The 20114-nt window shown below is 49.3% G+C and overlaps 1 protein-coding gene and 1 long non-coding RNA gene across 4 annotated transcripts in view; one reads left to right on the forward strand and one right to left on the reverse strand.

Annotated features, from left to right (window-relative positions):
* Window positions 1–828: 828 nt before the first annotated feature.
* On the forward strand, window positions 829–3239 carry MCHR1 (melanin concentrating hormone receptor 1). The gene is made up of 2 exons (XM_042947910.1): window positions 829–925; window positions 2260–3239. Exons 1-2 carry the CDS (start codon window positions 844–846, stop codon window positions 3237–3239), a joined length of 1062 nt encoding a protein of 353 aa, XP_042803844.1. The 5' UTR covers window positions 829–843.
* The window catches only part of LOC122225161, a 44047-nt gene continuing 25288 nt past the window's right edge, over window positions 1356–20114 (reverse strand). Inside the window, exon 3 of one of the 3 annotated variants that reach the window (XR_006205135.1) lies at window positions 1356–1481. This is a non-coding gene — a long non-coding RNA (uncharacterized LOC122225161). Of the gene's footprint in view, window positions 1482–3126; window positions 3205–3868; window positions 4913–20114 lie in introns of those variants that run through there. The other 2 variants (XR_006205133.1, XR_006205134.1) reach the window with 2 other exon arrangements.

Below are 20114 nucleotides of genomic sequence, written 5' to 3' on the forward strand. Positions count from 1 at the left end.
CTTCCCCACCTCTCTCTCTCAAAATAAATACATAAACTTAAAAAAAAAAGAAAGAAAGAAAAAGAAAAATCTCTGTACGTTTGGTCCTCAATTCTGTGCAGAGGGTAGTGTCCCCTTCTGGTCCCTAAGACCTTGGCCATCAGCAGCATCAAAGAGTGACCCCAGTCACCTCTGAGTGCTGGTCAACAGCTCAGCGGCCAACGAATCTGCTTGTGGCGGATGCTGGAGGTCCAGCCGGTGAGATGGTTAGGGTACCGGAGAGCAGCTGAGGGTGGCCTGGGGGACAGGCATGCTGTGGTCTGAGCCTTCCATCTCCGAGCTCTGTGAAGTCACCCCTAGCCCCTGCCACATGGCCCAGCCACCCATATCTGGGGTTAGGGACTAGGCCAGGCTCATTCACTTTTCCGGAGGGAGGCAGCCCGTTTGTCTTTACAGGCACCTGGATCCTCCCAGGAGGCAAGCTCCTGGGGGCACAGGAGCACAGCCCCCAGTGCACGTGGGAAGGAAGCCCCCTCCCCGATGGCTTTGCCTAAGCTCGCCCCCGCGCCCCCACCAGCTCCCCAGGCTCCGGGGGCTCCGCAGGCAGTCGGATGCGGGAGCTGCTGCTCGGGACTGAAGAGGTTAACGTGCATCTGCCTCCGAATGTTAATGTGTCTAGGTGATGTCAGTGGGAGCCGGGGAAGGAGGGAGTGGGGAGAGAAGCGGGGCTAGGAGGCGGCAGAAGCTGCCAGACCGCCAGCAAGACCCCCTTCCGGACTGCAGGGCTCGTGCTGTGGGACGGGCGGGCGGCGCTGCCGCAGCCTGCGTGGGTGGACGGGCGAGCAGGCGACGGGCAGCGGCAGGATGGACCTAGAAGCCTCGCTGCTGCCCACCGGCCCTAATGCCAGCAACACCTCGGACGGCCCCGATAACCTCACCTTGGCGGGTGAGTAGTGTTGGAGGGGAGTCCTCCCTCCTCTGCGCTGGGGGTGGGGAGTGGGAAGGTTTCACCTCTGCGCTCAGGAACTGCTCAGGAAACTTTATTACAGTTCTAGAGGATCAGACCTGCAGTCTGCTTTGCCCGGAGGGGAAGGGGAGAAGGGGGCGGGGCAGGCAGCGGCAGAAGGGGGCCGGGGAGGAGGAGAATGAGAAGAGCGAAAAGGCACATTGGGAAGTGGCAGGGGATGGGGGCCAGCCCTGAGGGAGACAGGAGGAGATTCACCCGTGAGTTCCAAATGCTTTGCAGATAAAAATTCCAGGCTGGAAAAGCAAGCAAGAGAAGATAGAGGACAGTGTGTGAGGAGAGAGCCGGGTAGGCTCACTCATTTGCTGGTCCCCCTGTCTTTTTACTGAAACTGTGGTAGTGGGATCTGAAACATCCTTACTGACCCCTGGGAAAGGCCATGGGAAGGGATAACTCACAGAGCCACGAGAGGATTAACTTTGCTGGTGAATGAAGCTTCCTGACATTTCCAGAGCTGAGATGCCCTGAAATTCTACCTCTGAGGAAGGAAAAAAGAGGAAAGGCTTGGTGGAGAAAAATCTCAAGCGGCTTAGGCTGCAACACACAGCTTTGGTCTCTGCTCACTTGGGAAGCCCAGGGTCATAAGATACAGACCAAGGAAGCCCCTGATAGGCACCCAAGAGAAGAGAGGGCTGCGGGCCTGATGTGCAAAAACCTCTCTCCACAGGAGAGTGGCCCACAGATATGCCTAGGAATCAGCGCACAGCTTCCAACCAGTGATTTCTAAAATGAGATGATCAGGGCTGCAAATAGGAAAACACATGCATGCGCCCATGCATACTCTTGCTCGCCCGCATGCGCGCGCGCGCGCGCGCGCGCACACACACACACACACACACACACTTTCATGTCCTTCTGGCTATTTTGATGAGGTTTCCTGGTAAAGCCTAGGGGCCCACAGAATAATTCTCTGCAGACAGCTGTGGTTCTTGAATCTGTGCCTTCTGAGACAATGCAGGAAGCAAAGGACCGGGTCCTTCAACTAACAGGTGGTGCGGGAGAATCTGGTAGGATTAGCCAGGGAACCGGTGGAGGAGGGCAAGGGGACAGGATTAGCAACGGTGTGGAGAGGGAGAATGTGGGGAGGGAGAACAGTAGGAAAGGATTCCAGATGAATGGCAAGCCCTGAGGGAACCGGAAAGAAGATAAAGAGGTAAGCAAGCACATGATTGCTGGAGGCTAAGCACCCAGTAGGACATTAGCCCTTAGAGAGGAGTCCATGATAAATGGTCACAGCTCGCTCCTTTTGTCCCCAGGGTCACCTCCTCGCAGAGGGAGTGTCTCCTACATCAACATCATCATGCCTTCAGTGTTTGGCACCATCTGCCTCCTGGGCATCATCGGGAACTCCACAGTCATCTTCGCGGTGGTGAAGAAGTCCAAACTGCACTGGTGCAGCAACGTGCCCGACATCTTCATCATCAACCTCTCGGTGGTGGACCTCCTCTTTCTCCTGGGCATGCCCTTCATGATCCACCAGCTCATGGGCAATGGAGTCTGGCACTTTGGAGAGACCATGTGCACACTCATCACGGCCATGGACGCCAACAGTCAGTTCACCAGCACCTACATCCTGACCGCCATGGCCATTGACCGCTACCTGGCCACCGTCCACCCTATCTCCTCCACCAAGTTCCGGAAGCCTTCTGTGGCCACCCTGGTGATCTGCCTCCTGTGGGCCCTCTCCTTCATCAGCATCACCCCCGTGTGGCTCTACGCTAGGCTTATCCCCTTCCCAGGGGGCACGGTGGGCTGTGGCATCCGCCTGCCCAACCCAGACACTGACCTGTACTGGTTCACCCTGTACCAGTTCTTCCTGGCCTTCGCCCTGCCCTTTGTGGTCATCACAGCTGCGTATGTGAGGATCCTGCAGCGCATGATGTCCTCCGTAGCTCCCGCCTCTCAGCGCAGCATCCGGCTGCGGACAAAGAGGGTGACTCGTACAGCCATCGCCATCTGCCTGGTCTTCTTTGTGTGCTGGGCCCCCTACTATGTGCTGCAGCTGACCCAGTTGTACATCAGCCGCCCGACACTCACCTTTGTGTACCTGTACAACGCAGCCATCAGCTTGGGCTATGCCAACAGCTGCCTCAATCCCTTTGTGTACATCGTGCTCTGTGAGACATTCCGCAAACGCTTGGTCCTGTCGGTGAAGCCTGCTGCCCAGGGGCGGCTTCGAGCCGTCAGCAATGTCCAGACAGCTGATGAGGAGAGGACAGAAAGCAAGGGCACCTGACGCTTCCCCTACAACCCTGGGCACCTCCAAGTCGGGACAGCACGGCGGACCATGATGGGGAGAGACGCTGAGAAGAACCCAAGACCCCTCTGGGAGAATGCGGGGAGGCTGGGTGGTGAGGGGTTGTTGCAACTAAAAACATTCCACGGGGTCCACAAATTGCCGGGGAGGCTGGCAGCCAGATTTTGGGGGCTTCAAGCATCAGACATCCCCTTAGGAGAGGAGGAAGAGACCTTTGGGTTGAACAGAAACTGAACAAGAAGAAAATTTTCATTCAAATGTTCAGTTGAGCCCTATATCTCTTGGCTCCCCAGTGTCTTTTTCTAAATTGCTGATTTATTTAAAACCTGGGAAGGCCAGGGTGTGAGCAGCGGGGCCCTGGGGAGGTTGGAAAGTGATGTGGCCTCAACGCTCCTTCCCATCTCTCCCTGGTGTGATGGAGGGCAGCCCTTCTCCCAAGCTGGCGGGTGATGAAACGAAGCATGCCATCTCTCTGCGTTCCAGCATCCTGTGTCGATTTGCCTGTATCTCTAGGGGATGCATGTTTATTTTGGGGCGGGGTAGGGTGGGGTGGGGTGGGGCTCTGAGCCCACAGGAGTAGGAGAGCCACTTATTGAGAATGACAAGGCTACCTTAGGTGGGTATGGGCAGAAGTCTTTAAAATTAAGAAAAATGGGGAAGAACAAGGGGGCTTTTGCAGCTGTGGGGACGTTGTTGTCATGAGGCACATTTGTTAATCACCTGATCTGGAGTGAGTGTCCATCAGAGTCCTGCATGTGCAAGGGTCATTCTGATGCCTGGTGTGTTGGCATAATCTTTTTGCTCCAGCCCTTCCTCTCCAAAATAAAAAACGAATAAAGGAAAATCTCCACCCACATCTCTTTGGATGTTCCTGTATAATTGCATGGGTTTGGGGGTGGGGGTGGGTGGCAGCAAAGGAAAAGAGGGGTCACTTGGCTGCGGCATCTAGACCTTGGTCAGGCTGCATTTTAGAAAGCAGGAAGCAGGGGATCTAAACCCACAGGGAGGGATCCTCTAAACCCACAGGGAGGATTCAGCCACACAAACGGAATTGCTGTGAATTCATTAGACTGCTGCTCAGCTTGGGCTCAGGACTCATCTTCCTGTCTTCTGCTCAGTTGTCATCAGTCCTGGCCCCCGGGGCCCCAAGTCCCACCCGCCACCTCCCCCGCTGAGTCACCAGTCTCAAGGCTGGCTTCTGGGGCAGCCCGAGCCTGCCTCCTGCTGCTGCCAAGATGTGGTGTTGAGCAGGAAGATTACAGACGGGCCGCTGGGCGGCAGCCAAGCCTGCTGCTTCTCAGCTTCTTCTCCGGGAGGAGCTGGGAGCCAGGAGTCCGGGGCAAACTGCTCGGCAGATGTGGATGAGATGGGGGCAACACATTGCGAGCTCCCAGCTTGTCCAGATGCATCTTTAAAGCGGGTGCCGCGGCACAGCCTCTTCTTGCTGGGTGTTTTTCACTGCACGGTTGCAGCAGGTATAGGCTGCCTAGCAAACTTCGGGTCCCGGGCAGCTCTTTTTGTCATCGTCATTAGCCGCAGTGTCTTCGGGCTTGAGTTCCACTCCACCTCGGTACCAGGGGGAGCCGAGAAGCTGACAGTTGTCCTTACTCGCTGACAGTGGGGGCTGTAGCTGCCACAGGTAAACTCCCAAGCTATTTCAGATTCACATCCAACAAAAGAAAAAAGATTCTTAGGGGAGCCTTGAGGCAGCTCCCACCCACCAGTTCCAGAAAAGGAGGTTTTCCTGCATCTGGTTTGCCTGTGAAAGGCTTCCTGGGGGTCTACCCCTCCCGCCCCCTCCAAAAAGGAATCTGGGAGGAGAAATAGGTGAGGTGGCCTCTCCCAGGAAATGCAAGTGACCCAGTCTACAGCTCACTGAGGTAGGCGGGCTGAGGAAGGCCCAGCAAGCCCTGGAGAGGGGACACCCCTTCCTTCAGCTCTCAACCCCTACTGAAAACTGATATTGAAGCAAAGTAGGTTGAAACAGAAAGTGAGTGGGTGGAAATGTAAACAGAAGGGAAGGGAGAGGATGGGGGAGAGTTGGAGAAGAGTTGGAGGAACACGGGCACACAGAGAGGAGGGGGGCAGGGAGATTATAATGGGGGAACCCTCGCCAACACATCCTTCCCCAGCCCAAACCTGCAGGTGACACCGGGTAAGAACAAGCGTGTGCAGGAAGAGGGGGTGGTGGCACTGGCAGGACGCTCTTCGTGACATGGTTAGTGGGAATGGTGGGCTGAGAGTAGGGCTTGAGGCTGGTCTGAGGAATGAGTGGGATTTTCCTTTCCTCCTCATTCAAGCTGGGGCTATGAACAGCCCAAACTTCAGGGAACTGGGGGGGCCACGGTGAGGTACAGAGAGAGTACCGGAAGTGGGTGAAGAAGACAAAACTGATCTCTTTGCTCTTTTTCCCCTTTCCACACCTAACAAATACCATCTCTCTCATTGGGCCCCGTCACACCATCTCCCCAAACCGGGTGAGTGCCCTCTACGCTGCCCCCTCCTCTACTCCCCAGAAGATATTTCCTCTCCAACTGTGAGGATTAAGTCCCTAAAGTCCCCTGTGGTGGAAGGATTCTGCAGCAGGGGGACTTAGGATCTCACAGATGATGCAAGCCAAGATTGCAAGTGACTAAGTGACTGCAGGGAAACCCTTCTGCATATTCATACTCACTAAAGAAGTACTGACAAGAACACCAAATAAAGAGACTAGGAATATTTTTATTTCCTGTATTATCAGTTTTATTTGATTTTTAATTTTTTTAATAAATTTTTTTAAAGTTTATTTACTTATTTTGAGAGAGACAGAGACAGTGCAAGTGGGGGAGGGGCAGAGAGGAGAGGGGAGGGGAGGAGAGAATCCCAAGCAGGCTCCATGCTGCCGACGCAGAGCCTGACGTGGGGCTAGAACCCACAAAACTGTGAGATCGTGACCTGAACCGAAACCCAGAGTTGGACGATCAATTGACTGAGCCACCCCGGCATCCCCCTTTTTACAAATGTTTTTTTAATTAATTAATTAATTAGAGAGAGAGTGAGCAAGCAGGAGAGGGGCAGAGAGAGAGGGAGGGAGAGAATCCCAAGCAAGCTCTGCACTGTCAGCACAGAGCCCAAAGCGGGGCTCAAACTCCCTAACCGTGAGATCGTGACCTGAGCGGAAACCAAGAACTAAACACTTAACCAACTGAGCCACCAGGCGCCCCATTTATTTATTTTAATGTTTATTTATTTATTTTGAGAGAGAGAGAGAGAGCGCATGCAAGTGATTAGGGCAGAGGCAGAGAGAGATGGAGGGGGAGGATCCCAAGGAGTCTCCTTTCTGACAGTGCAGAAGCCCAATGTGGGGCTTGATCCCAACACCTGGAGATCATGACCTGAGCTGAAATCAAGAGTCGGATGCTTAACCGACTTAGTCACCCAGGTGCCCCTCATCTTGACTGCTTTTGAATGTACAGTTCAGTTGTTATGTATATTTTACCACAATAAGAAACAAAATAGGGGCGCCTGCATGGCTCAGTTGTTAAGTGTCCAACTCTTGATTTCAGCTCAGGTCATGATGTCACAGTCATGAGATCAAGCCGCGCGTTTAGCTCTGCACTGGGCGTGGAGCCTGCTTAAGATTCTCTCTCCACCTCCCTCTGCCCCTATCCCCTGCTCATTCTCTCTCTCTCTCTCTCTCTCTCTCTCTCTCTAAAAAAAAAAAAGTCAAGATGGTACGTTTTAATTATGTGTATTTTACCACAAAAAATATATAATACATACATATTTTCTGTATATATTAACCACATTCAAGTGTAAAATTCAGTGACATTAAATAATTCACATTATTGTGCAACTACCACCACTACTCATCTCCAAAATTTTTTGGTCTTCCCATACTGAAACTCTATACCCATCAAACACCAACTCCCCATTCTCCTTCCCCACAGCTCCTGGCAACCACCATTCTATTTTCTGTCCATGATTTTGACTACTCTATGTACTTCATATAAGTAGAATTATACAATGTTTGTCCTTTTGTGTCTGGCTTATTTCAATTACTATAATGCCTTGAAGGTTCATCCAGTTTATAGCATGTATCAAAATAGTTCCTTTTCAAAGTTGAATAACATTTCATTGTATGTATTTACCACCTTTCATTTATCCATTCATCTGTCAATGGGCATTTAGCCTGTTTGTACCTTTTGGCTATTGTGAATAATGCTGCTATGAACATGGGTGTACAAACATCTGTTTGAGATCCTGCTTTCAATTTTTTTGTGTGTTTATAGCCAAAAGTGAAATTGCTGAATCATATGGCAATTCTATGTTTAACTTTTTGAGGAACTGCCATACTTTTTCCACAGTGGCTGTGCCATTTTACTTTCCTTCTGGCAATGCTCAAGGGTTCCAATTTCTCTACATCCTTGCCAACAATAGTTCTTTCTTTCCTTCCTTCTTTCTTTCTTTCTTTCTTTCTTTCTTTCTTTCTTTCTTTCTCCCTCTTCTCTCTCTTAACTAATAGCTATCCTAATGAGTATAAAGTGGTCTTACTGTGGTTTTGAATTGCACCTCCCTATTGATAAATGATGTTGAACATCTTTTCATGTGCTTATTGACTATTTGTATATCTTTTTTGGAGAAATGTCTGTTCAAGCCCTTTGCCCATTTTTAAAATTGGGTTCTTTTTTATTGTTAGCAATAATATTATACTCAACCTCAATAAGGCAGGTTCTTAATGCCTTATTACTAAGAAAAAAAACCATTATTTTAGCTAGGCTATTTCTCCTTGCTATTCAATGAGTTTACTTGTCTCTGCCCACCCGCCTCCCTCCTCCCCGGCCTTGAACATTCGGATGGAAAACCACAAAGCCTCCAAAACCTCCTCCTCCCTCCTGACTTATGACGTGCAAGAGTCAAACTGATCCAGTAGCTTCAGGTGAAGAGGTCAGAGAAAGCAAGGCAGCATCCCATCTTGGAAGAGGTTTGGCGAGGCCAGGCTAAACGTAATTTTACAATTAGCGATGACTTACTAATTATACCTAAATTTTGAGATTGTGGAAATGGGGGTGGTGGTCATGGCGATGGGGAAGGGGAGGGAATTCCTCTTTGAGGCGGGATTCCTGTTGAACAGCGATGGGCAACCTACTGTGAGTACCCCAGCCTCATGTCTAACTGTCAAAGGATAACCAAGGGAAGAACCTTCTAGAAGGTCGGGGTGGAATAAAGAAGCCATTCACTTAATTATCTGCTAAGCTATCTCCTCCATTAGTGATGGGTAGTGGTGGTCTCAGGTGACACAGAAAGGCGACATCCTTTGTTAAAAGAAAAAGAAAAAGAGTAGCTTCTGTTTCTTTTTAAGGTCATTCTTCTGCCAAGTGCTATGCTAAATACTATATTTACTTAATAACTCATTTAATCCCCCCACAAGCCTTTTGTGGGAGGGAGAACTTTATGCCCATTTTAGAGACGGGTCAGTTGTGACTTAGGCTAAATGACTTGCCCAAGGTCACAGAGTTAGTGGCAGTGCCAAGATTCAAATTCAAATATGCTTGATTCTGAAGTCCACACACTGTATTATCTCTTCTCAAATCATATGCTTTTCCTCAAATTGGCCCGAGTCTCATCTCCACCGACCTCCAATAACTGCACCCTGGGTCTCACATCTCTCTGCCTTGTACACCCCTGAGCTGAAGAACCCCTTCTCCTCTCCCAGGTGCAATTCTTGCTTGCCCTCTGAGATGAACTGCATCCCCCAAAAGGAGACACGCTGAAGTGTTACCTCCCAATACCTCAGAATGTGACCTTATTTGGAAATAGGGTCTTACGGATTTACCCAAATCCAGATGAGGGTCCTAATCTAATCAGCGTGGGTCCTAATCCAATATGATTGGTGTCCTTATGAAAAAAGGGCATTTGGACATGAACAGACACACACTCAGGGAAGATCATGTGAAGACATGGGGAGAATGCCATGGAAGATGGCAGATTAGAGTGATCCATCTAGAAGCCAAGGAATGCCTGAGGCAACTAGCAGCTGGGAGACAGTCCTGTGACAGACCCTTCTCTAGCATCTTCAGAGAGACCACCTCTCTGGTCCTGCCCATCCCCTGACTTCACATTTCACAAATTCTGTTGTTTTAAGCCACCCACTTTGTGGTACTTTGTTATGTATAGCAGCATCAGGAAACTAATGTACCCCCCACGTGTCATCTCTGATGTGTTCTCATCTGGAAGGACAAGGGCCTCCCCTCCTGAGGTTTAATTGCTTTCCCTTCTGGATTCCCAGAGCTCTGCATAAGCACCCCACTCCCCCTCAGTTACCACCTTGCTGAAGGGCTCTTTAGTGCATTTGCCTCCTCCAGTGAGTGAGCTGCCCAGGCCGGGATTATTCACTTTTGCTTCTCAGCCTCTCTCACAGGACCCCCAGCACAAAAGCTCAAGCACATACATCATCCACATGAAACATCATGGAATCATGCGGTTGGGAGGCCGGCACTGGTCTTCTAGTCCAGCCCATCATAAACAGACTTGTCCAGGAGGCTCCAGAGAAGGCCCAAAGGCTGTAGACTGACTCACAAATTGGCCAAAGCAAACCAGGTTTTCATCCCCCTGCCATTTCTACTTCTATGGCCCCCTTTCAGGCTCTGTCTCTTCAGAAATACTGCGCCTCCCTTTCTCCCCACAAGGGCCGTGCAGGTAAATCCCACGACTTGCTAGCACTTAGTAGGCGGTGGCCTTGACAAGTGACTTCCTCCCTTGGGCCCATTTCCTTATCTGTAAAATGGGGAGAACAACACCTGGGCGGTGGGCTGTTGGGGTGATTAAAGGAAATGTCACATATGCACCCTGAGGGATTCCCAGGTTCACCTTCACCTGAACTTAACATCTCTGTCCTGGGGTGGGGGGGGTTGCAGGCAGGCCGGTGCCTCCTCAAACATTTCTGCCAGTGGTTGTGTATCACCAGCCACCGCTGGCTCAGACCCTCCCCTGCCTGGCTCTCTGCAGGTGGCTTCACCCTGAGGCAGCCAGGGCTAGCCCAAGCCTGGGACAGCGGGACTCAGAGACTGTCAAAGCAGGGAAGGAGGGGAGGGCCCAGAATCCAAGGACTGAGGTGGCCAGCAGGTCTCAGGATTCCTGCAGTCTGTCTGTGACACCAGGACACAGGGAGTCACTTCTGCCCCCTCTTCACGGGCTGGGACTGTTGCCCTGTTACTGAGCCATGGACACTGGACCTGGACCCTTTCCCCGTCTCCTTCTTCCTCCTTGCTTTAAGGCCTCCAATCTCTTCTTCCCTAGCCTGCTCAAAGAAAACCCACAATCCAAGGTAAAATGCAAAATTGTTCCTGCCAAAGAAGATATACCCTTTTACTCTATTATGCAGAACAATGTATTTAAGTCTCTGTATCTCAACCTATCTCATTGCTGACAGGGGAAGAAGAGACACTTGATCTTTGCAAACCCCGCCTCCTAACCGCACAAAGTGCTTCTCACAGTAAACTGTCAGTAACTTTTCTTTTTTTTCCTTTTTTAAATATTTATTTTATTTTGGGAACTCGCAAAAAGGGGAGGAGCAGAGAGGGGGGTGCAGAGGATCCAAAGTGGGCTCTGCACTGACAGGCTGACAGCAGTGAGCCCAACGTGGGGCTCAAACTCAAGAACTGTGAGACCAGGACCTGAGCCGAAGTCGGATGCTCAACCAACTGAGCCGCCCAGGTGCCCCAGTAATTTTTCGAAGGAGAGTTTTCCGTCCATGATCCTTAGAGCAGAAGTCTATGTTTGGCTGCCTAAGATGCTGCATCTGACCTATAGATGTGAATTTTTGGGTTTTGCTTTGTTAAGATAAAAGAGTTTGCGAGTTAGTTGCCAACTTTTAAATTCCTAGATTTACTTAAAAATCTGAATGACCTAGCTTCTCTTAAAATATCGGAAGGTCTGGCGATGGGGCCTGCCTTCTCCCAGGCCAACAATCTGCTGGATTCGAGAGAGACCATCCCCTTTCACAGGCATGCACGCTACAGTTTGCCACAGTCCCCACTCTTCCTTATCGTTTCCTTGACTCTGCTAGTTTCATTTATCTAAGTCACTTGCCTGTACCCTCTAGACATTTGATTTCATAGCCTAGCCCCGGGCCCAGCTCATATAGGGTATTGTGAACCATACCAATGATTTTATTTTTATTTTTATTTATTTTGTTTGTTTGTTTATAGCTCCATGCCCAAGGTGGGGTTTGAACTCGCAATCCCAAGATGAAGAGTCGCCTGCTCCACCAAATGAGTCAGCCAGGTGCCCAGTGATTCTGGATTTTATACCAAATCTAAGCGAAACCATCAAAAGGCTTTAAGCATGTGAATGATATGCTTATGTTTGTATCTGAAAGTCATCATCCTGCGTTCTGTGTAGACAGTGGATTAGGAGCGGGTAGAGAATAAAAGCAAAGGGCCAGTCTACAGTAGTAACTCTGGCAAGGAGTGGCCTGCATTGGGTGGTGGCCGTGGAGACGGAGAGAGGTGGACACATGCGAGACACATTTGTGAAGAAGAAGCCATGGGGCCTGGGATGAGCTGGATGTGGAGGGTGGAGAATGAGTTGATGGAATGTGTAACTGGGGGGGATAGGGCTTCCGTTTATGGAAACGGGGGACCCGAAAGGGGTGCAAATTTATGGGAGGACATCCTAAGTCCCGTATGGGGTTTGTTCATATGTGAGACGCTCAAGTGTCCCATTGATTTCAGAAGAGCCAGGCTGGGAATACAAAGTCGAGGGCCACTGGCCCACAGATGGATGAGATGGCCTAAGGGGAGAGTAAGTGCAGAGTCAGATAAGAAGAGGCTTAGGCCTCGGGGCGCCTGAGTAGCTCAGTCAGTTGAGCGTCAGACTTTCGCTCAGGTCATGATCTCACAGTTCTTGGTTTCCAACCCCACATCAGGCTCTGTGCTGACAGCTCGGAGCCTGGAGCCTGCTGCAGATTCTGTGTCTCCCTCTCTCTCTGCCCCTCCCCTGCTCACGCTCTCTCAAAAATAAATAAACATTAAAAAAAAAAAAAAAGAAGAGGCTTGGCCTGAGTCCTGGGAAATTCCCATGCAGAGGCTGAACTGAGGAGGAACAGACAGGCCAGTGAACACATCTGTAAAGGAAGAGTCACAGGGGTAGTAGGAACACCGAGGAAGTGTGGCATCATCGAAGCACGAACGGAGTAGTTTAAGGAGGAGGAGTCAGCTGGAGCAAAGCTGCCTAGGAGGTCAGGTCAATGAGGCATGAAAGGGTCCATTGGATTTAAGATCACGGTGGTCACTGAAGACCACAGCTCACTGGGGCTGGGGAGTGATGGCTTCCTTTCAGAAGAAGCAAATGCTCCCTAGTTTGTCACAGCCCCACCACTCCTTCCCATCTAACACTTGGTCCAGAGTCACATTTATTTTGTCCGGTTCCTGGAAGCATTTATACATCTCACCCTTGCCCTGCAGCAGCAAGCCCTATTTTGCAGCATAATTTTAAAACAGCAATTTTTCTTTCTCCTAACATAAAAAGCACTTAACATTAGGCCTAGCACTTCATAAATGTTAGTGGTTAATTATCTCACTTTTTCCTGTCCTGTTCTCCATAAACCTCCACGGGATGCTCCAGACTCTTTTCTTCTCTGGTTGATTGCAAATAACTTAAAGGCTCTGCCCCAGGGGCGCCTGGGTGGCTCAGCTGGTTAAGCATCTGACTTCAGCTCAGGTCAAGATCTCATGGTCTGTGAGTCCAAGTCCTGTGTTGGGCTCTGTGCTGACAGCTCGGAGGCTGAAGCCTGCTTCAGATTCTGTGTCTCCCTCTCTCTCTGCCCCTCCCCAACTTGCACTCTGTCTCTCACTCTCTCTCTCTCTCTTTCAAAAATAAACATTAAAAAACAAAACAAAAACCCCTCTGCTCCTGCCCTATGGGGTTTCCTCCATCTGATTTGACCTTTCATCCCCTGTGCCTACTTGAATCCTACCCACCCTTCTGTTCCAGCTCAGTTTCCTGCTTCTCTGTACAGCCTTCCCAGCCCTCACTAGTCTCCAGTGAGTGAATCATTCTCCGGACTCATAAAACTTCCTAGCTATGCCACTTACGTGATTAATCTTGCTCTGACATGTGACTTGGATGGTTATCTACTTGAATTATTGCCTTGTCTCTCCAACTTAATTGTAAACTTGTGGTCAGGGAGGTATATTTCTATACATCCCAGCAATTTTTACACATCGTCTTGCACACAGTAGGTCCCAACATAATGGCTGATTGATAACTTAATCACACCTTCCTAGAAGTGGACACCTATTGTTTTGTCTGACAGATCCATCTTCCTTTTCTGGAAAATGTCTACTGTCCCTCTGCCTCCCCCCTCCCCCCTCATGGTGACAAAAGAAGCATGAGGTCTTTACTGGGGAACACCTGCCACCTCAACCCTCTTCCCTGCCCATTCACTCCTCTCTGAGGCCCTGACAGGAACATACAAAGATGTCTCACCAAGCTCCTGGCAGAAAGCAGCAGTCACGGCCAACACTTATTGAATGTGTGTCAGGGACGGTTTCACATGCTGTACAAACGTTTTGTTCAGGCTCATTAAACCCATACAAGATCCCTACGAGGTAGATAATACCATTCTCCCCATTTTACAGATGAGGAGACTGAGGCAGACCTCCCATCTTTCCCACGTCTCCTGTGTGGAAGCTAGACTTCTCACACTCTGAGCTATTTCTTCCCTCGCCACTGAAACTCCACTTTATTCTCCTCCCGCCTCCTCCACAGCACAGGTCAGGTGTTTCCTACCATCACGCCTTTTGTTGTACCAATCTCGCTGCCTGGGAACACTGTTCCCCCCTTTTTTGCCCAAGTAACTCCTGACAAAGGTCAGGTGGTGCCTCTTTCAGGAAGCCCTCCTTGAATAGCCTCCTCCCTCCTAGATGGGAGAACGGCTGTCATCTCTCCACCGTGCCCTGGGTGACCCTCCAGGATTATACTCACTACGTTGCAATTCCCTAGTCTGTCGACTTATCTGTGCCTCCATAGACTCTGGGCTCCACGACAACATGGAGACCAGGGTCCAGCACTGGGCCTGATACAAAGTCAGCAGAGTGAAAGCAGAAACAGCGGTTCTCCCCAAATCCATGGTGTCGCGGTTAACGCTCCTGTGCCAGCCTCACAGAACTGTGGAGGAGCGAGAGCCCCAGAGAGCTTCAGTTCAACGAGTTGAACGCCTACCGCGTGCAGTCACGGTGGCAGAGTAAGACGGGCACTAACAAGTTCTGGCGAGGATGTGGAGAAATCAGAACCCTCAAACACTACTCGCGGGGATGTAACAGGTGCAGCCACTGTGGAAAGCAGTGTGGCGGTTCTTCAAACGGTGAAGCACAGGGCCGCCTGGGTGGCTCAGTCGGTTCAGCTTCCGTCTTCAGCTCAGGTTATGATCTCACCGTTGGTCGGTTCGAGCCCCGCGTCGGGCTCTGGGCTGACAGCTCTGAGCCTGGAGCCTGCTTCGGATTCTGTGTCTCCCTTTCTCTCTGCCCCTCCCCTGCTCGTACTCTGTCTCTCTCTCCCTCTCTCCAAAATAAGTAAACATTAAAAAAAGGTGGGGGTGGCACCAGGGCGGCTCAGTCGGTTGAGCGTCTGACCTCAGCCCAGGTCATGATCTTGTGGTTCACGAGTTTGAGCCCCGTGTCGGGCTCTGTGCTGACAGCTCAGAGCCCGGAACCTGCTGCACATTCTGTGTCTCCCTCTCTCTCTGCCCCTCCTCTGTTCACGTTCTGTCTCTCTCTTTCCCAAAATAAATAAAAACATTAGACAATTTTTTTAAAAAAAAGGTTAAACAGAGTTAGCGCATGACCCATCAATTCTGCTGCTGGATGTACACTCAAAAGAAATAAAAACATACATCCACACAAAAACCTGTACACAAATGTTCATAGCAACATTCTTCGTAATAGCAAAAAGGTAAAAGCAACCCAAATGTCAATTAACTGATTACTGGATGAACAAAATGTGGCAAATCCATGCAGTGGAATAATATTAGGCCACAGAAAGAATGAAAAAGAAACCACACATGTTACATCGTGGATCAACTTGGAAACACTCTGCTACACAAAAGAGTCCAGTCACGAAAGACCACATGTTGTATGATTCCATTCATATGAAATGTCTGAGAATTGGCAAATCCATAGAGACGGAAAATAGATAGTGGTTGCCATCTTTGGGGAGAGGATGATAGAAATGTTCTAGAATTAGACAGCAGTGGCAATTGCACAACCTTGTGAATCTACTAAAAACCACTGAATTGTACACTGTAAAAGGGTAACTCTTATGGTATGTGAATTATATCTCAATTTTAAGAAAAGTGGCAGAGTATGCAAAGCTGAGGGAGGTGGAGACTAGGGGAGGTGATGAGGAGAACAGGACAGTAATAATAATGGCTAATAGTTATCAAGTGCTGGGTATGGGATACACACGAGGCTAAATATTTACCATAAATAAATTATCCTACTAAATCCTCACAGCAACTCTGTGAGGTAGGTTCTATCATTACTCCCATTTTATAGATGAGGAAATTAAAGCCCTGGAGAGGTTCAGCGGCTGATCCAAGCCATAACCATAAAGCTGCACCACATTGGAATACTGCCTCATGCACGTGACCATCCACAAGACAGAATTAAGTCCCCGAATAAAAGTAGAAGGTGATGGAAGAGGCTGAAGAAGTCTTCACATCTCACTGGGGGTTTGGGGCATTTGAAAAAGATTTTGGAGAGCAGATAGGACTGTGATAAGCAAAGATGGAGAAGAACAAGTTTCAGAAAGGTGGAAAAAACTTGAACAAATATGTAGAGTTGAGAAAGCTTGAGTGTATTTATCTTTTAAACTTTTTTAAAAAGTTTATTTGTTTATTTATTTATTTATTTTTATTTTTTTAACGTTTATTTATTTTTTTGGGACAGAGAAAGACAGAGCATGAACGGGGGAGAGGCAGAGAGAGAGGGAGACACAGAACCGGAAGCAGGCTCCAGGCTCTGAGCCATCAGCCCAGAGCCTGACGCCGGGCTCGAACTCACGCTCCGCGAGATCGTGACCTGAGCTGAAGCTGGACGCTTAACCGACTGAGCCACCCAGGCGCCCCTGTTTATTTATTAATGTTTATTTACTTTTGAGAGAGAGGGAGAGCACAAGCACGGGAGGGACAGAATGGGGGGTGGGAGGGCAGAGGATCAAAAGCAAGTTCCATGCTGTCAGCACAGAGCCTGATGTGAGGCTTGAACTTGTGAACCTCGAGATCATGAACTGAACTGAAGTCAGATGCTTAACTGACTGAGCCACCCAGGCGCCCCATAAAGTTTATTTATTTATTTTTGAGAGACAGAAAGAGAGAGAGAGCAAGAGAAAGAGAGAATGAACAAGGGGGAGAGAGAAAAGGAGAGAGAGGATCCCCATGCAGGCTCCACACTGTCAGCGTGGAGCCCAAAGTGGGGATCGAGCTCACCTGATGAGGGGCTCAAACTCATGAACCATGAAATCATGACCTGAGCTGAAGCAGGATGCTTAACTGACTGAGCCACCCAGGCACCCCAGTTTGAATGTATTTAAAGGACTGCCTAACATTATCGGTGGCCCCCCCCAATAGTCATGCCCTCTTCTTCCTCACCAACAGAATCTCCATGTGACGGATCACGATTAGTCCAAGACCATTGGACAAAACAGTCTCCTGCTTTCCCAGCCTCCCTTGCAGCTAAGGGTGCACATGTGATCCAGTTTTGGCCAAGAGGACCTAAGCAGATATCTGATGGGAAGTTTTCCTTCCTGATTGAAGGAAACAGATGAGCTTCAGACCATTGGGCCCTTCCTCCTTTCTCCCTGCCTTGAATGCAGATACTTTGTCTGGAGCTGCAGCCACTCTCCTGGCATCATGAGGTGACAAGTATGAGAATGCTAATCAATGCACTGAGGTTGGTGGGGCAGAAAGACAGAAAGAGCATGGGTCCCTGAAGCTATCACTGACTTGCTGAACCAACATCATCCTCCAGACTTCTTGTTGTGCAAGAAAATAACTTCTATTTGTTTAATAACGGTTCTGTTAACTCTCCTGATAACATCCTGAACTTGTAACCTTGTGGTTTACCAAGGACTGACCCCACCTCCCAGCTCCAGGGATGGGCCCCAGCTGGCTTTAACCAATCACTCTATCCCATCTCCCCGGCTACAGTGGTTCATTCAGGGATGCAGCACTTTGATCTTAGACTTCTAGCTTCCAGAACTGGAAGAAATCAAAGTCCATTGTTTGAGCCAGTCAGTCTATGGTATTTTATTACAGAAGCCTGAGCTGACTGAGACAATCTGCGAGAATTTTTTGATTGTCAGTGACAGAACTTCAACTCCAACTGACTTGAGCAAAAAAGGGGAATGTATTGGCCTATTAAGTAAAAAGTTCAGGGCTGGCTAAGGCTTTAAGTCATGACTGGATCCAAGGGCTCAAACTCTGCGATTAGCACACACTCTCCCTTTTTCTCTTCCTCATGCCCCTCCCTCTCTTCATGGCTTTCCTTAATTTCGCTCTTCCTCAACTTCATGCTCAAGGGATGGCCGCCCATGTGGTGGCAAAGATGGCCACCAGCAGGTGTATGAACTTGCATTGTCCTCACAGACAACAGCTCTAGGCTTAGCCAGCATTTCCGTCCTGTCACCTGATAAGACCTTGGCCCCACAACATCTGTTTCAAAACGGGAAGAGGCCTCTGATTTTGGTTCTGTGTTTACAGACTTTCCCACGTCCACTCGACCAAGTGTGAGAACTAGGAAAATGGGACACTCCTGTCGGCTAGTCCAAGTCACGCGTTCACCCCAGCGGGGCCATTTCATTGGAAGCCCCATTGTGTGCTTGTGCGCCATTTCTTTTAAGAGAAAAAAAAAAAAGAGCGTTTCTATTACCTCAAGTAGACAGAAAGGTGATAGGAAGACAAAATCAACAGATATTCTGCCGGGCTGGGTCTCAGTAGTAGAGAGGAGGGCATAGAAAGTCAAATGGGCAAAGGATGTAGGTGACCCCAAGAATGAGAGCTGTTTGCTGTTGAGGATTTTGCACAGGAAGGAATCTTCAATCTTGAATCTGACGAAAATCTGGATTCTCCCCATCTCAAATAAACATTTCCACGTGCACTTAAAATACAGCAAGTAAGGGGCGCCTGGATGGTTCAGTCGTGGAGCATGCAACTCTTGATCTCCAGGTCGTGAGTTGGGAGCCCCACATTGGGCATAGAGACTACTTAAAAAAAAATACTGCAAATAAGTGTGGAGGGTTTTTAACCTCCTCCCTGGATGCCCGAAGAAGAACCCTGAGGAATGAGCAATTCCTAGAGGTGAAATCTAGAAACGTTCATCAGATAATCCCACACATCAGTGTAAACAGTTGGGATTCTACAACAGAGAGGTATGAGAGAGAATAAGTGCCGGACAAGGATAGAGCTGAAGAAGTGACATTTCAGCCACCAAGCCAGAAAGGATACGGAGGGGAGGGGCCTTCCTGCTAAAGGGAGTCACCTGTGCAAGAGCCTTGTGTTTGGAAGGAGGTGAAGGAAAGGCTGATGGATGCCCTGATATGGTGAACCCAGGGTGAGCCCTACTGTGTTCTCATGTCCTCCTGGGTCTACTTTATAGTGCGAAACAAGAAAGAAATCTGGGGGCCCCTGGGTGGCTCAGTCAGTTGAGCATCCAACTTTGGTTCAGGTCATGATCTCTCAGTCATGGGTTTGAGTCCCGCTTTGGGCTCTGTTCTGACAGCTCAGAGCCTGGAGTCTGCTTCACATTCTGTGTCTCCCTCTCCCTCTGCCCCTACCCTGCTCAAAATAATAAATAAACACTAAAAAATGTTTAAAAAGAAAGAAATGTGGTTGTAATTGTGGTTGTGGTTGTAATAGCAGTCTGGGGGCAAACCATTCATTGCAAAAGGGAAAAAACAAGAGAGTTTAGTTCATAGAAGCTCTGCTGTCTTTCCATCCTGGTCTCTCCTGGATCTCAGTAGAAAAAATAAAAATAAAAAGGCTGCAATCCCAAATGCCAGCTTAATTACCACCCATACTTGATAAAGCTCTGACTCATCAGACAAATGGATCTTGAGCACAAACCACGCTACCGCAGAGCCACTGCTTGGTGCTCCTAGGTCAGCTCCCCCACCCCTGCTACCAAGCCCGCATCCTTGCTACAGGGCATCTGAGAGTAGCATCAGTGCTCTACCCTGCAGCCAGGTCCCCGGCAGCTTCTACCCAGGCTCACCTGGCTGCCTGCCAACAAGAGCTTTTCTGGAGACCTTCGTTATTTCTGGTGGCCTCCCCAGTTCTCCTTCCTTCCTCGGGAAATGGAGTTAAGAGGAAGAAATCAGAAATCAAGCCAACTATCTTCCTGAAGGAAATGGGGAAGGGAACTTTAAATGCCAGAGCACCTTGTAGATAAAGCAGGTACAGCACCCGAAAGTCACCAGTCACAGCCTTTGCCCTCATCTCCATCTCCTTGACCAGTTGACCACTCCCCCCTTTTTAGTGATGCTTCTCAAATTCCTATCTCCCTTCCTGCCCCCTGGTCCAAGGTTCCCATCTGTCTACCATCCCAGACTCAATATGGTGGAAGCCATATGTTTATTATTTATTTGTTTATTTATTTAATGTACTTATTTTTGAAAGAGAGAGAGCTCAGACAGGGGAGGGGCTGAGAGAGGGGACAGAGGATCCGAAGCGGGCTCTGTGCTAACAGCAGCAAGCCCGATGTAGGGCTCCAGCTCAAGAACCATGGGATCCTGACCTGAGCCAAAGCTGTAGGCTCAACTGACTGACCACCCAGGTGCCCCAGAAGCTGTATTTTTACTATCCTCCTGCTACTTACT

Source organism: Panthera leo, chromosome B4 (assembly GCF_018350215.1).
Source record: "Panthera leo isolate Ple1 chromosome B4, P.leo_Ple1_pat1.1, whole genome shotgun sequence".
In the NCBI taxonomy this organism is placed as follows: Eukaryota; Metazoa; Chordata; class Mammalia; order Carnivora; family Felidae; genus Panthera; species Panthera leo.